Source organism: Hyaena hyaena, unplaced genomic scaffold, assembly GCF_003009895.1.
Source record: "Hyaena hyaena isolate Hyena2069 unplaced genomic scaffold, ASM300989v1 scaffold_37, whole genome shotgun sequence".
Taxonomy (NCBI): domain Eukaryota; kingdom Metazoa; phylum Chordata; class Mammalia; order Carnivora; family Hyaenidae; genus Hyaena; species Hyaena hyaena.
This window is the reverse complement of record NW_024080669.1, coordinates 3,698,825-3,713,822: the sequence shown is the minus strand read 5'-3', so window position 1 is coordinate 3,713,822 and position 14,998 is coordinate 3,698,825. Positions and strand designations below refer to the sequence as shown.

At 54.5% G+C, this 14,998-nt stretch overlaps 2 protein-coding genes across 11 annotated transcripts in view; both read right to left on the bottom strand.

Moving 5' to 3' along the window:
• Window positions 1-295: 295 nt before the first annotated feature.
• On the bottom strand, window positions 296-2,599 carry APOA1 (apolipoprotein A1). Its single transcript, XM_039229264.1, has 4 exons — window positions 2,334-2,599; window positions 2,084-2,146; window positions 1,737-1,890; window positions 296-1,057 (listed from the first exon to the last, which is right to left on the bottom strand). Exons 2-4 carry the CDS (start codon window positions 2,124-2,126, stop codon window positions 454-456), a joined length of 801 nt encoding a protein of 266 aa, XP_039085195.1. The 5' UTR covers window positions 2,127-2,146; window positions 2,334-2,599; the 3' UTR covers window positions 296-453.
• Window positions 2,600-8,259: 5,660 nt separating this feature from the next.
• SIK3 (SIK family kinase 3) overlaps window positions 8,260-14,998 on the bottom strand; it is a 250,079-nt gene continuing 243,340 nt past the window's right edge. For 9 of the 10 annotated variants that reach the window (XM_039229275.1, XM_039229281.1, XM_039229278.1 and 6 more), the window contains 4 exons: window positions 12,408-12,571; window positions 11,411-11,543; window positions 10,392-10,562; window positions 9,476-9,698 (listed from right to left, as the gene is read on the bottom strand). In XM_039229275.1, the coding sequence (XP_039085206.1) occupies window positions 10,405-10,562; window positions 11,411-11,543; window positions 12,408-12,571 (455 nt within the window). In that variant the 3' untranslated portion in view covers window positions 9,476-9,698; window positions 10,392-10,404. Of the gene's footprint in view, window positions 8,304-9,475; window positions 9,699-10,391; window positions 10,563-11,410; window positions 11,544-12,407; window positions 12,572-14,998 lie in introns of those variants that run through there. The other variant, XM_039229276.1, reaches the window with a different exon arrangement.

Sequence of the window (14,998 nt, the reverse complement as noted above, 5' to 3'; positions counted from 1 at the left end):
ACTTCTCCCGGCACAGCCAGCCGTTTCCTCCCCGGACAGGGCTGCGGTTCTTGTTGGTTTGTTTAGGGTACTCAGCGTCGCACCGTCTGTTGCCTTGCTGGGTCCCCTGTGATTCCCTTTCTGTTTGTGCCTCCCTGGGAAGGGGACTCCATCCACGACCCCATCCTTGCGGCTGGGCCTCCCACGGGGACCCGAGGGGCCCGGGCTCCCCGACCCCTGGCCAGAGGCCCTGGTGCGGGGACCTTCCCTCCGCCGCCGGCACCTTGCTCCCATTCTCCCCCAAAAAAAGAATGTATAGTTTTTGGAGCATATTTTATTGTTTAAAAACCACAACTGAATCTTTAAAACAGCAAAACACAGCAAACAAAACAACGCGGCCCCACACAGGCTTTGAAAACGTTTATTCTAAGAACCCGATGGAGGGCCGGGGGAGCCGCTCGGGTACCGGGCGCGTCACTGGGTGTTCAGCTTCTTGGTGGCCTCCTCGACGATGGCCATTAGGCCGGCCCTGAAGCTCTCCAGCACGGGCAGCAGGCCCTGGCGGAGGTCCTCGAGCGCGGGCTTGGCCTTCTCGCTGAGCGTGCTCAGGTGCTCGGTGGCCTTGGCCTGGTACTCGGCCAGGCTGGCGCTGCCGCTCTCCTTGAGCGCCTGCAGGCGCGCGGCCAGGCGCTCGCGCAGCTGGTCGCTGTAGGGGGCCAGCTGCGCGCGCAGCGCGTCCACGTGGGTGCGCGCGCGGTCGCGCAGCTCCTCGCCCAGCGGGGTCAGCTTCTCGTGCAGCTCCTGCAGCTTCTGGCGCGCGCCCTCGCGCAGCTCCGTGCCCAGCGGCGCCACCTTCTGGCGGTACAGCTCCACCTCCTCTTTCCACTTGTTCTGGAACTCGTCCAGGTAGGGCTGCACCTTCTGCTTCACCTCCTCCAGATCCTTGTGCAACTCCTGCCTCAGCGCCTCTGTCTCCTTCTCCAGGTTATCCCAGAACTCCTGGGTGACCGGGCCGATCTGCTCGCGCAGCTTGGTGACCGTGCTGCCCAAGGTGTCCCAGTTCTCCAGGAGATTCAGGCTGAAGGGGCGAGGTGAGGAGACCGAGGGGCTCAGGGGTGGCCTCCCAGGCACCCCCCCTCCCCGGGCCAGCCCCAGGGCCACCTGCGGTGAGCCCTGAGCGGCACCCGTCCCCGATGTGCCGCAGCCCTGGAGAGGGGGGCTGCAGAGCCCGGCCTAGCTTGCCCCACACCCCCGTCTACCCTGGGGCAGCCTCCCGCCCTCACACTGCATCCCATTGTATGGAGGGACTGAGGAGCTGGTAGAGGCGGAGCCCGGCTTGCTGCCCAGTCTTGCCTGGCCCCAAAGCTGGGCATCAAGGGCCTTGTCTTCACACTCCCAGGCCCTCGTCGTCTCTGAAGATGGCCACCCCTGTTGCTGGGCAGAGGCCTTGGAGGTAGCTAAGAACCCGGGCTGGGTTGCACTTGCAGGCAAGAGGTGCTGTGATTGCTGAGCCGGCGGCACAGACCTGCCCCTTGCTGGGGCACTACTGTATCTTACTCTCCTTAAAATGAGTTCTGAGATGATGGTCATTTTGGGGATCCCATTCCTGTGTTCCAGGCCTTCTGTGGGGCCCATGAAATAGGTGACCTGGCCATTGTGGCTACATCTCCCCACAGGCCTCTCTGTCCCCCTGGAAATGCAACCCCCTGCCCCTGTACCGGCCCTGCCCCCACCGCCGCCCCAGGCTGGGTCCTTACTTCAGCTGTTTTCCCAAGGCGGAGGTCTCAAACTGCCCCACATACTCTCTGCCAGCATCTCTGACTGCATCGACGTACACGGTGGCTAAATCCTTCACTCGATCCCAAGGTGACTGGGGTTCATCTTGCTGCCAGAAATGCCGAGCCTGGCTCCCTGGAGATGAGAGGGGAGACCCAGATCAGGCCAGCTCTGGCCGGGGATCAGAGCTGAAATGCCAGGCTTGGAGGCAGGGGAGAGGGGCATGTGAGAAACCCTGCTCCCTGTGCCCAGGAGGGTGGCCCACAGGGGCTTAGGGAGCAGGCCCCAGCCAAAGGCTGGCTTTCGAGGCTGGGGTGGGGGTACCTACCCGTGAGGAAGAGCACGGCCAAGGTCAGCACCACGGCTTTCATCCTGAAGGGACGTGGGTGACCTGGAGGAGAAGGTCCTGGCTGAGCGGGGCTGGCCTCTAGCGTGGAGGAGCCCAGGGCTCCCCCACTCACGTTAGCCAGGGGTGGGGGCAGGGCACAGAGGAGAGGCTCTTGGAACCCAGAGTCCCAGCATGGGGCACAGTCTGGTGCTAGGACCCCAGAGCCTGAGCCTCAGAAGGCAGCACTTACCTCAAGGGCTCCAGCAGTCTCTGAGCTGCCAGCTCTCCCGGCCTATTTATGTCTCCAGGCAGGGGCTGGGCTGGGAGGCTGATAAGCCCAGCCCAGGCCTTGCTGCCGCTCACTGGTCCTGACGATGTGGAACTTAGAGTTCAAGGATCAGCTCTGTCCCTGGGGCCGGACAAATAGAGTGGGCAAACAGGAAGCTGCGGGGGCTGCAGGGCCAGGGATCAAGGGTTCAGGCGGGGGCCACGGGGTGGTTGCAGGCTCGTAGGTCCTCCAGGTTGGGGTCATCTGGACCCATCCCTTCTCCTCAGGTGGGGGATGTGTGCCCTCCAGAGTCTGGCGTGCCAGTGCAGCCGGGGAGAGGAGGGAAGGAAGCAAGCGACACCAGCTGGCCAGGGACCGCTGGGACTCCTCCACTCAGGAGACGCCCTCCCCGCCGTCCCCTTGCATTCCAGGGAGATTATTTTGCACCCGCCCTGCCCTTCCCCTGCACAGGCAGCAGACAGTCTTCCCACCAACACCCTGTCTCTATTTTGTCCCAACAGGTCAGCATACCTCTCTCCAGGCTTTCCTAGGCCTCCCAAACCTTAAGGGGACCCGGGGAGACAGGGAGTGGCCCAGGGAGACTGTAGAGGGCTCCGTGGCCCCAGACTGAGATTTCAGAGACCTGACATCTCAAAACAAATTCTAGAGACCAGCTCGGACTTGCCAGCTCTTGATTTTTGTTATGTAAAAACGTTACCCACTGCTGCCCCCTCCCAAGACCCTAGCCTCTACCAGGACCAGCTCCGCAACAAAGAAAAGTTTTTTTTTTTTTTAACAGCACACAGACGGGCGGCTAGTCACTTAAATCGAATCCATATATATCTTTGTGCTGTTCAAGTTTATATTCGATCACACACGGTGAGAATGGATACCAGCCTTTAGGGGTCACCGATGCAAGGGGAAAGACCTCTGGAGTAGACGGTGGGAGACCTGGTTCCTCACTTTCTTTCGCCTCCAACTTGCAGAATCTTGGAGGAGGATCACGAGCCCATTATGTAATCTCTCTGAGCCTCAGTTTCCTCTCATAAAATGGGGACAGAAATGGCTGGGGTTATCAGAAGACCCCGGGGGGATCCTGTGAATGCAAACTGTGTGCTCCTTGGCGTTCGCAGCGCTGTCCAGCAGGGGTTCTCTCGAGAGGGCCAGGACCTCCAACACCAGATCACCGATGATGGGCCCTGAGTCACAGATGATGAGCCCTGAGTCACAAAGCCTGTGCAGGAGCCAAGCTGAGAGGGACTCTGGGATCAACCCCTACAGCCTCTCTCTTCCCTGCCATCTCACACATGAGGAAGTTGGAGAGAATAGAATGAATTGGCACTAGGTCTCTGGTCTCTCAGCAAATTAGAGGCAGGACTGGACTTCGCACCCAGCTCTCTCTGGATGTAGCCCCAGGATGGAAATGTGCCGTGCACCATATACCCAGGAAATTCCCTACACTCTATAAACACCTGCCTGGTGCTGCCGTTGGCAAGGTGCTGGAGCTGTGGGGACCCCAGGCCTCTCCCACTGTAGCGGGTCTCCTGCCTTTCACCTTGGAGCTGGACAGCCTTAGGTTGGAGTCCCAGCTCTGTCACGAGTTAGCTGTGTGATCCTGGGCAAGTTATACAACCTCTGCACACCTCGGTCCCTTATCTGTTGAACGAAGACAATGATGGGACATGCCGTCTCCTAGGGTCACAGTATGGGGAGTATGTATGGCAGGCAGAATAATGCCCCCGCCCCCCACAAAGATGTTCAGGCCCTCATCCCTGGAGACTGTAACTCTTTTATGGCAAAAGGGGCTGTGTAGATGTGATTATAAGGGCCTTGAGGTGGGTGACTTTCCGGGTCAGAGGGATGTGAATGCTGGAACGGAGCGGCAAGCCAAGGATAGTGGGAGGCCTCCAGAAGCTGGAAGAACTTTCCCCTAACAGGCTCTGCTGACACCAGGATTTCAGCTTGGTCTGACCCACTTGAGACTTTTGACCTCTAGACCTGAACTCAGGTAATAAATGGATGTTTGAAGTACTACATTGGATCATCCGTGGCAACACCGAGAGGGAGCTTAGCACGCAGTAAGTTCTGCGTCCCAGAATCCCGATTTCTGGCATTCTGTCCCCTTGCTCCCACAGAACACACTGGCACGGTCAGGCCGGAGCTAAGACCTCGGCTTCCGGAAGCAGAGGTGGCAAGTACTCACGTTTTCTCTGGGTGGTCCTGACTTGCAGATGCTGAGATCTGGGGCCTTGTTCCTGCGCTGACCCTGTCCCAGGGATCCATCCTGCAGAGAGGGAGGCAGTCTCACTGAGCAGTCAGCCTGGGCTGCCGCTTGGCCGCCCTGCTTTCTGCCTGAGGTTTAAAGATGGTGGGGGGAGGCCGGCTCTCTCCTGGGGACCGTTCATGCTGTCTCAGGCCAAGTGAAGCTCCTTTTTGGGGGTACAGCTTGCCCCAGCCTGCACATGGGGGTCTCAGGTTGGACTTCAAGCTACCTGCCACTTCCACACTTCTCTGTGGTTTACTGCTGAAGTGCTCACTATGGCTAAACCTAATTCCAACATCTGTGTAGTTCACTAGTGGCCAAAGAACCTTTACGATCGTCCCTGGAAGGCTGGGCAGCCAGATAGTTTCGCTGCTGTCTTGCCTATGAGTAGATGGCAGCTCAGAGCTGCTGTGGCCTCCAGCCACGAGTGTTTGGTGCTGTCAGGAACAGGAGTCAGGAGGCCTGCTGGCCACCTTATGTCCTGAGCAGGGGCTTCTTGGTTTCCCAGTGTGATCCCAGTGTGGGGATCACAGGGCGTCGGGCTAGGGGGTGCCGGTGATAGCATCCTAGCAAGCAGGACGTTGTCTACCTTCCTTGCTCACTAGTATGTCTGTCTACTGCATTTGACTGTTAGAGGCTTGCCGCAAACTAGCCCAGGCCCCTTATTACTAATATTTTGGAGAGGAAGGAAGTCCTTCTGCATCTCAGAGTCAGGCAAGGGTCCAGCCAGTCCCTGCTGGAGACCTCGGGTGCCCATAGGTTGGACTAGCTGCTTAGTAAAAGGCCCACCAATGTGGTCCTTGGTCCCAACATGCTTTTTCCTTGATCTCAAGGCTCTCCAGAGTGACCGCTTGTGAAGCGTGTCACCAAGGGGCTGGCTGGGAGTGCTGCTAGCTCACTGCAGGAGTGGATTTTGCTCAGTATGATTAGCGACTCAATTTCACAATTTATGTCCCAACGTCGTACTGGTCACTCTGAACCGGGAGGACTCTGTCCCCTGCTAGACTTGGCACATAACAGACACTCAACAAATATTTACTCACTGAGTGACAGCAGGCACAGTAAAGGGTCCCCAGGATGGTAGAGGGGCATCTCAAGGAGCGGCCCTTGGGAGGAAACTCAGGAGTAACTTCGGAGCATCTGGCCCTGTGCTTGAACGGAGAAGATGTGCTGCAGGTCAGGACCGGAGACTTGGGCTCGGGACGGTTCAGACTGAGCAGGGGGCGGGGGTGGGGGGCAAGCGCCCAACCCCATGTTTCCTTTTTGGCAATTCTTTCGCAGCTCCTGGTGACGGGCCCCCAACCTAGGCTCCGGGCAGGGCACTGTCACCCACCAAACGCGATTCTCTCCTGCTGTCCTGCTCAGGAGGAGACTGAAGTGCACGTGGCTTATGTGTGACCAGCTCTGGCCAAGGTTTGGCGCCGTGGCAGGCACACCAGCCTTCCGAATTCCTGCCTTTGCGGTTAGGGTGGGGTGGGGCACGGCACAAAGTCAGGAGAGTCCAGGAAGCATCTGTGGGCATGGCTTCTCCTTTCCAGAGCTCAGATCTCTGGTCCTCATCCAGGAGGGCAGCGGCCTGCGTCCTCTGGCCCAACGGCACCCTGGCTGATTTCATGGTGGGGATACAACTGCAAAGGTTGTTACAAGATGTGGAAGGCATCTGGGTAGGTCACTGCATGCTTCCAGAGACCCTCGCTCAAGCCTTCCACATGTGTGTACACACTCAGAGGATTTCTACAAGATCCTTCTTGGAAGGCTTCCGTTCTGAACAGTCCCACAGCAACTTTCTAGTGCACTGTGGGTGCAAACGCTTTCGTAAGCCCCCTCTTCCTACTCTTCTTTCTACAAACTTAGTATTTCCAGCATCAGTAATCTTTCCTCACAGAAGAGCCTCAACCAGCCATGTCTTCGCCATGCCTGGGACCACGCTGGAAATTTCACCCTGACCTCTGGAATCCAGGTGTGAAAAGAAGACAAAAGCTGTAGATAAAGTTCCCTTTGTGTCCTAACACTTACCGGGCAGTCATGTCACTGGGCTGACTGGGGTCACCCCAGAAAGGCCCTGGGTCTTTTGAGGATTTCCTTCCACTGCCTTAAAAGTACCCTCTCAAGGAATTAGTTTTCTGTCTGACTCAGCAAACTCAAATGCTCCCTTCTGGCAGGACAGAGTCCAAGCAGGGACACAGTGTGGGCTGAGATCAGACTTCTAGAGAATGCTAGCTTTACAAGGCGGAGTGAGATAAACAGATTGCTCAAAGCTCCACCCTATGCTCTGTAGGCTTCTTCAGCCTCCCTGGGTGTAGCTTCTGCCCGCCTGGATGTTTCTCCCAGCTAGACTCTGAACCACAAGGCAAACAGCATATCAACATAAGATCATAAACAGGTTTTCATTTTCACAATCCACTACTGTCCAACTAAGATTAAGTTACATAAGTTTGTATGCTGCCACCATCACCACCACCACCACCACCACCACCACCATCAAGATCATCATCACCAAGATCACCACCACTGTCGTCATCACCACCACCACCATCACCATCACCAAGATTGTCATCATCATCACCACCGTCACCACCACCACCACCACCACCAAGATCATCATCACCAAGATCACCACCACTGTCGTCATCACCACCACTACCATCACCAAGATTGTCATCATCATTACCACCACCACCACCGTCACCACCACCACCGTCACCACCACCACCACCATCACCACCACCGTCATCATCACTGCCAGCGCCGCCACCACCACAACCAACCACAAAAAGGACTAAAAGTCTTATTGCAACAATTGGGTGTAGAGATCTTTTTAATTCATTTTTAGTTCAACATAAATGAGAAAGAAAAAAATACTTCTGACATTTTCAAAGAGCAGAAATGGGAAATTACGTTCATATACATTCAACATATACTGCGCATACTGGTTACTACAATACAAAGCAATGATCTTTTACAAGTGTAGTTTGCAGGATGGCACGGTTAAGAGGCTCCCCGGCGTTCATCTGGCCGGCTGCTGGAGGACGGCAGCCTGCTCTTCTATCAGTACGGTCCCATGTAAACACGACAGGCTGAGCATGTGTGTGAGGGGGCGGCTGGGGGCACTGGAGCTGGAACAGGCCCAGAGAAGTCAAACAGTAGCTGTCCGGGTCTTCTTGGTAGCCTCCTTCTGGTGGGGAGTTGGCGGCCTCACCAAGTGGAGGGGAGACTGGGGACCGTGGAAACACGGGACAGATCCTGAGAGGGGCTCTCGCATCGCAGAAATCCAGTCGAGGGACATCGGGTCCAGGAGCCGAGCTGCCGGTATCAGTGAGGACGAGCCGCGTGGGAATCCTGTCAGTAACGTGAGGACGGCCGTGGGGGCACCCGCTTTCTTCTGTGCAAATTCAGGGTGAAAGACTAGGAGGGGCCTGGGGACCCTTCAGCCTCTTTTCCCAGGAGAAAGGATCAAGAGTCAGAATATTTAACATGTCTTTCTTGCTCTGAAGATCAGAAGGAGATAACCCAGGTCCTCTGTCAGCCCCCAGCCAGCAGAGAAGACTTTGGTTTCTAACAGTGAAGAAACAGAGAGAATGACAAACGGTAGCTACTGCATGTACACTGCTCCCTGGTGGGGGGGGGGGGGNGAAGGAGATAACCCAGGTCCTCTGTCAGCCCCCAGCCAGCAGAGAAGACTTTGGTTTCTAACAGTGAAGAAACAGAGAGAATGACAAACGGTAGCTTCCGTCGGGCTGGCGGTGGGGGGGGGGGGGGGGGGGGCGGGGGGGGCACCACTACACCTGTCACTGGCACAAGTAAGAGCTGTCCACAATTACAAGGTCTACAGAAAATACTCCGAACAAAAGGTGCAAGTCACAATTCAAATAGAACAGAATCTGGTTAAACATGTCTCTTTTAAACAAAAATTCCTTTTGTTTTTATTTATTAATAATAACAATAATAATAACAATAATATCAACATTTACCAAAAACAATTCCTACATGATCAAGAATTAAAATAGGGGCTGAGGATGCCCAGGGGGGAGGAGAAGGTTCAGAGAGGAAGGGCCCAAGACAACCTCCTGTTCTTTGCCTGTGTCAGAGCCTGAAGGGGAAACACGTGTGCGTGCCTGTGTGTGTGTGTGTGTGTGTGTGTGTGTGTGTGTGTGTGTGTGAAGAAACAACCCTCGTACAGCACGATATAGAGTGAGAAGGCAAGAGGACACAGAAAGCACAGTGAACCACTGCCAGGTGTTCAGTCTGTGAGCGGAGCCAGCAGGACGGGAAAGGCAGCCAACCCTCCAGGTTGGAGGAGGGGAGCGGAGTGACGAGAAGGCTCACACAGAGGGAGATGCGCCAACTGGCACCGCCTCCAGGCCAGGCCGCTCTCGGCCTCCACGCTAAAGCTCAGACGCGATCTCGGCCGGGCCGGACAAGTCTTTCGGGGGATCCCAGCAGTCAAGACCTTCCGAGGTTCCAGGCCTGGCGGTTCTTTTTTGTTGGGTTTTGCTCTCTGTTTTCCGAGCGCCAGAGGCCATCACCCCTTCCTGTCTCCCTTTCCCCGGCCACTAATAATCCCCAGGATGTTATCTGTTAATAGCTGCTCCTGGGAACAAGCAGTGCAGGGAAACAGAGGGTGCTCTGCCGGGGGAGGCAGGGCAGGGGGGTGGCTCTGGGTCTCCTGGCCTCTAGTTTTAACTGCTTTGTTCTTCTGTCTCAACAAAGGAACGGAAGAAAGAAAAAAAAGAAGAAACAGAGAAACAAGGAAGAATGATAATCACCTCCAAAAGAAAATACATCAAAAAAAAAAAAAAAATTAAACCAAAACCAAACCAAACCAAACCACCAACTCAAATATACCAAATACACTTTCACAAAAGGTGGCAAACACAGATATCCTGTTTATTTCCTCGGTGACTTGGTCATACAGGCAAACACGGCAAAACCCCCTCAGGACCCGAAAGAACCGCACACTGATGAGCCAAAGTGAGGAAAGGAGCCATGACACTCTAGGCGGACAGAAACACAATGGCAATTTGGCGCAATGCTGCTAGATACTGTTGGTTTAAAGTCATTTCATTCCCGAGCTGTACACACACCTGCAACAGAGCAGACACACACAGGACAATCAGTTCAGAGCAAGAGGCTCAAACACGCACTTGAAAACTGTCAAGAAACGCAACTGGCTCACTTTACCTCAGGTATTTTAAGAGGTCTGCCATACTGAGGCTCGAAGACGGGTCTGCCAGATAGCTTAACCTTCCTCCCTGCTTTCTGTCAGAGTTTTCAAAGACAGAAGCAATACTACCTACTGTATGTTTAGGCAGGACTCCAGCCCAGCTCATCAGTTTACCTGTTTTCTGCCACTGGCCTCTGATCACATAGTTCCGCTGTCTGGAATATTCTTCCACTTGCAGCACTGCCTTGAAAACTATGGCTAGATAGGTTTTCTTGCTGGGTCTCCTGCCTCAGGACTGAATTCAGGGATTGTCCTTCCCCCATTACCCTGGCCAGAGGGGCCCCGTCCTCCGAAGCCGCAGCTCACTTCCTGTCTCGGGGCAGGCTACGGCACCCACAACACGTGTCTTATCCCCATACGTAAATCGAGGGACTGTGGCCAGCATTTCTCCTGTATGCTCCCTACCTGCCCCCCGGGACCACCAGCACGGCGCGTCGTGACAGAGCAGGAAGATGCGAAGACGGAGAGGGGAGGGGTGGTGCTGTCGAGTCCCCGGGCCACCACACACAGAAGGATCAGGGGCTGGGGTGGCCCTGGCCAGGGAAATACTCACTCTCCGCTGCCTGCTACACGCCTGCCTGCTCCATGCTGAAGGAGACCTCGGGGTGCTTGTAGCTGAGCAGAATGTCTGTGATGCACGTGGATGGATAGCAAGAGGAGTTTAAATGCTGGCTGCCGTCAGCCAGGTCCGGACGCTCGTGACCAGCTGGACCCTCCCTGCAGTCTGCAAGACCAGAAAGAACCTGTGAGCTTTGCAGAGAGCTGGGGGCCAGGCGGTGGAGGTGGTCGCAGGAAGAGAAGTCTGAGCGCCCTGGAGCGGGGCTCTCACCCTGAATTCTAGCTCCCAGCAGGCCCTCGGCCGCAGGCTGGGCCGGGGTTCTTCCTGTACTGAGCTCCACTCGGCCCCGTACCACACACTGCTGCAGTGTGGCCGAAGACAGCACGCAGCACCCTCAGAAAGACTTAGCTCTCCAGGGAGAAGCCCGCTTTAGCGCTAGCAGGCACGGGGTATGGGGCACCCTCCGTGCTCCAGGCATTCTCCTGAGCACTGTTAACTCGTTAAGCACACAGCACAATCTAGGATTCAGCCTCTACCGTTCCTGCCCCTTTATAGAGGAGGACCCTGGGGTTCCGAAAAGTTAAGTGCCTTATCCATGGAGCCTCTAAATGGCAAAACCAGGATTTACTGCTGACCTGTCCATTCCAAAGCGTATGCTTTTTTCTGTTATGATATCTCCCTTTACTGGTTCTAAGGACAGGCAGGCATAGTCCCTACGATACAACGCCCTCTAATCAGAGCCAGAAAGACAGTTATTAAAGCAGTATCTTGTCGAGGCTTTACAAAGACAAATGTGATACCCCTGCACTCAATCAGAAGGTCTGCTTCTTTATATACTCATTCTCGATGGAGAGAAGTGGGGAAGGCTCTTGGGCCCAGGCCTCGTGGGGAAGCTATGGCTTCCCATCTCCCCCTGAACCCTACATACAGAAGAGGAGAACAGTCACTAGTGAAGACGGGGAGGGGCACCTCCAGAAACTTCCCCGGGGCACCCCATGCATAAGGCTCCTCACCCTCACTTTCCCCATCTTGAAACTGCTGGCTCCCCATGAGCGAGGACTGGCTGAGAACTGCATCTGACATCTGGGCGGAGCTAAGTGCTTTTCCAGCCACGAGACTCATTCCTGGTAAGTTATCCAGCTGCACCTGCAGAAAACAATTAGGAAAAGAAGTCAGGATACCAGAGAACATGCCACTCTCAGGTGACCCACGGTGACAGCCGTTCTCTCTAAAAGGGCCCGGGCACAGGGCAGCCTCAGGCAGCGGTCCCAGGCTGTGCCCCTAGACTCCCTTCCTTCCACAAGGCGCCATCCTTCCCTTGTGGGGGGGCGGTGATGGATGCATGGTGAACCTCAGCAGACGGTCACGTGCCCTTGACAACTACGCGGCCTTCCAAAACGAGGTTTCTGACCTGTCCCATCACCACAGGGCTTGGGTCTTAGGACCTGACTGTCCAATAGCAGTCTCCGTGGGCACCACGGCACACTTCATCTGTCCTGTCCAACACGGGGCCACCAGCCACAAGTGGCTGAGTACTTGAAGTGGGACTGGTATGACTGAGAAACTAAATTTTTTATTTCACTTTAAATACATTTAAATTTGGATGGCCTCATGTGGCTAGTTGCTACTGTATTAGACAGTGCTGCCCTAGGAAAGCAATGTTTTGCTGAGCTAGGTTAGTTCCCTTTATCTGAGTAGTTCAACGAACTATTGGAAAACTAACCAGAAGTCTACGGGTTCACTTGCTGGGGCTGGAGTTTAGACTGGGGAGAAGCTCAATAACTCAGCCCAGAAGGAACAGAAAACAACTACTCGTGATTCCTTGGTCTGAAGTTTGGAGCACAGGTTCCCCCGGTCTGTGAGGCTGACGCAAAGCCATGCTTGCCTCGACCCCAGGGGTGCTGGACTCGGGCTGGGGGAAATGGAAGGGCAGAGGTGACCCCACAGTACTGCTGGCTAGGCTGGGACTGGTCGGGTCCCACTTCTGAGAAGCGGGAGAGGCCAACATACATAAGCATCATCGCTGTTCTGGATCGTGTGGTGCCTCTGGAGGGTCCGGGGCCTGTGGTGCTCACTGACGGAGGGGCGTGTTGGGTACCCAAGCCCATTGTGACCCGGCAGCTCCATTGCTTGTCCCGGAGAACCTCTATCCATGCAGTTCCCTACGACAGACTCTGAGGAGACAGAGCAAAACAGGGTCAGCGGCCGTAGGGTTTCTCCTGATACTGTCACTCCCATCCAAGGACTGTCTTGCCAGAGACAATCCACAATGGTGAGGACCACGTGTGCACCATCGGCTAACCCTCAGCTGGCTGTTCAGGGTGCTTGGAGGAGCCTGGACTGGCCTGCCAGCCCCAAGTCCCACAGCAAATATGAGCCTCTTTATGGAGGGATCATAAACCCCCACGAGAAGAAGTCCGTAGGACAGCGGCTGACTGGATCACATTGAGCCTTTTCTTTTTTTCTTCATTCCTGTTTGCCTGACGGCACTCTTTCCCTAACCTACGTGCACATAAGAGTCTTTCGTGGAGCTCTCAGGGACCTCTAGCCTGGAAGGATGGCCTCCACTCTGTGCATGCCTTCTCTCTCCTCCCTTGGCTTCCCCCTCAGTGGACCGGCCCAGTCCCCTCTTCTGCATTTTGAAATGCTCTCCTCAACTGCTTCCACGGCTCCTCCACTCTTTACTTTTGTACCCGGACCTTCTCTCTCTCCTCACACTTACTTTGGTATTATCATCTATTTTCAGGGCTTCAACTATATTGCCTCTAGATAAAGAATTATTGACATAAGCTCCAAATCCATAATTCCAACTATTAACCTCAGCCTGGAAAGCTAACTGACATCTACCACCATACCGAGTTCCAAACTCATCAACACCCCGACCCCAGGCCATCTCAGACATCCTTGTTTCCCTATGTTCCTAACCTTCCAGATGTGAGCTCACCCATGCTCGCGCGCGCGCGCTTGTGTGTGTGTGCACGCACTCCTGTTAGTTCCATACTCCTGGTTCCACATCACCTTAAACCTAAAGAATCTACCTCTACAATACTGGTCACTTCAGTCCCTCTCTTTACGATCTTACTGCTTCCACTGAAGCCCCACGCCCTCTTGCCTGGATTACCGGCCCTCCCCCCCAACCATCCCTCTACGGCTACTCTACAAAGATTACTCCTTCCACAGGTAGCCCAAACAGCTCATTGTCAGAACGCTGTCCCAGCCTACCTTCCAGTACTTCACGCTAAGCTCCCCGGCGTGCTAGGCTCCAGTCAAACGGGAGCACCCAACTCTGGCCCACTCAACTCAATTCCATGCAGGTGCCCTCACTGTTCCTCTCCCTGGAAATGCTCACTGCTTCTTCCATTCCAGCCAGTCCAAATCAACTCACCTTCCTAGGTCCATCTCAAATGTTAACATCTTTTTAAAAATGTCTATTTATTTTTGAGAGACAGAGAATCCAAAGCAGGCTCCAGGCTTCGAGCTGTCAGCACAGAGCCCACGACGTGGGGACTGAATTTATGAACTGTGAGATCATGACCTGAGCTGAAATCAGACACTTAACTGACTAAGCCACCCAGACACCCCTCAAGTGTTAACAATCTTGATGAAACTCTCCTTTCAAGCAAATAAAGATCTTTGCTTCCTTTAAATGTCAGAAAACGTTAAAGGACTCACTACTCGGGGCGCCTGGGTGGCTTAGTCGGTTAAGCATCCGACTTTCGCTTAGGTCATGATCTCACGGTTCGTGGGTTCGAGCCCCGCGTCGGGCTCTGTGCTGACTGCCAGCTCAGAGCCTGGGGCCTGTTTCAGTCTGTGACTCCCTCTCTCTCTGACCCTCCCCTGTTCACGCTGTCTCTCTCTCTCTCCTAGAAATAAATAAAACATTTAAATAAATAAATAAATAAATAAAGGACTCACTACTCTAACGTTATTCCTGACACCATTTTCAACTGTGTATTTGTCTTAGTTCTTATTAGCTTGCAAGTTCTCTGAGGATAAGAATTGCATCTTATGCATGTGTGAGCCTTCAGTATTCCAGAGCAGTGTCCTATTCCCGGTGGGCATGTAATAATTAGCTCTTTAACTGATATTAATATATGCTCTCTTAATATGGGTTAGTATGCTGTCAGAGTCATGCCCCTCTGGACTAGGTACTGGAGAGAAAAGCGTTCGAGAGGACTGAATATTTCCTCTTGACCAAGGGTGGTCAAGAAGAAGACCAGGCCACAGCCACGCTGGTCGGACCCTCCTGGTCGCACTGCTGGCTCTGGTCCTTGAGCGCCTGGTAGCTGAACATATGCATTGTTGGCTTGCTTGATCTTTTTCAGTCAATGATCCTCGGCAACCATCAGGCTTATCTTCTGATGAGCTCCACCCTGGCCAGACCAGGTTTTTAATAGGAAACACAGCCCCAATGCTAATCGTGCCCTTCCAATATCTATTTGAATAATGGAGGTAAAATGGGCTGCATAAGTGTTGGGTACAGGGTTTCAGGTCTCCAGATTCAAATGGCCTCCAACCACAGTCAAGGTTAGGCCTGGCTCAGGGGCTGGGGTGGGACAGGAAGGGAGGGAAACCAACTGACTGCACGTTGCTGATAATGC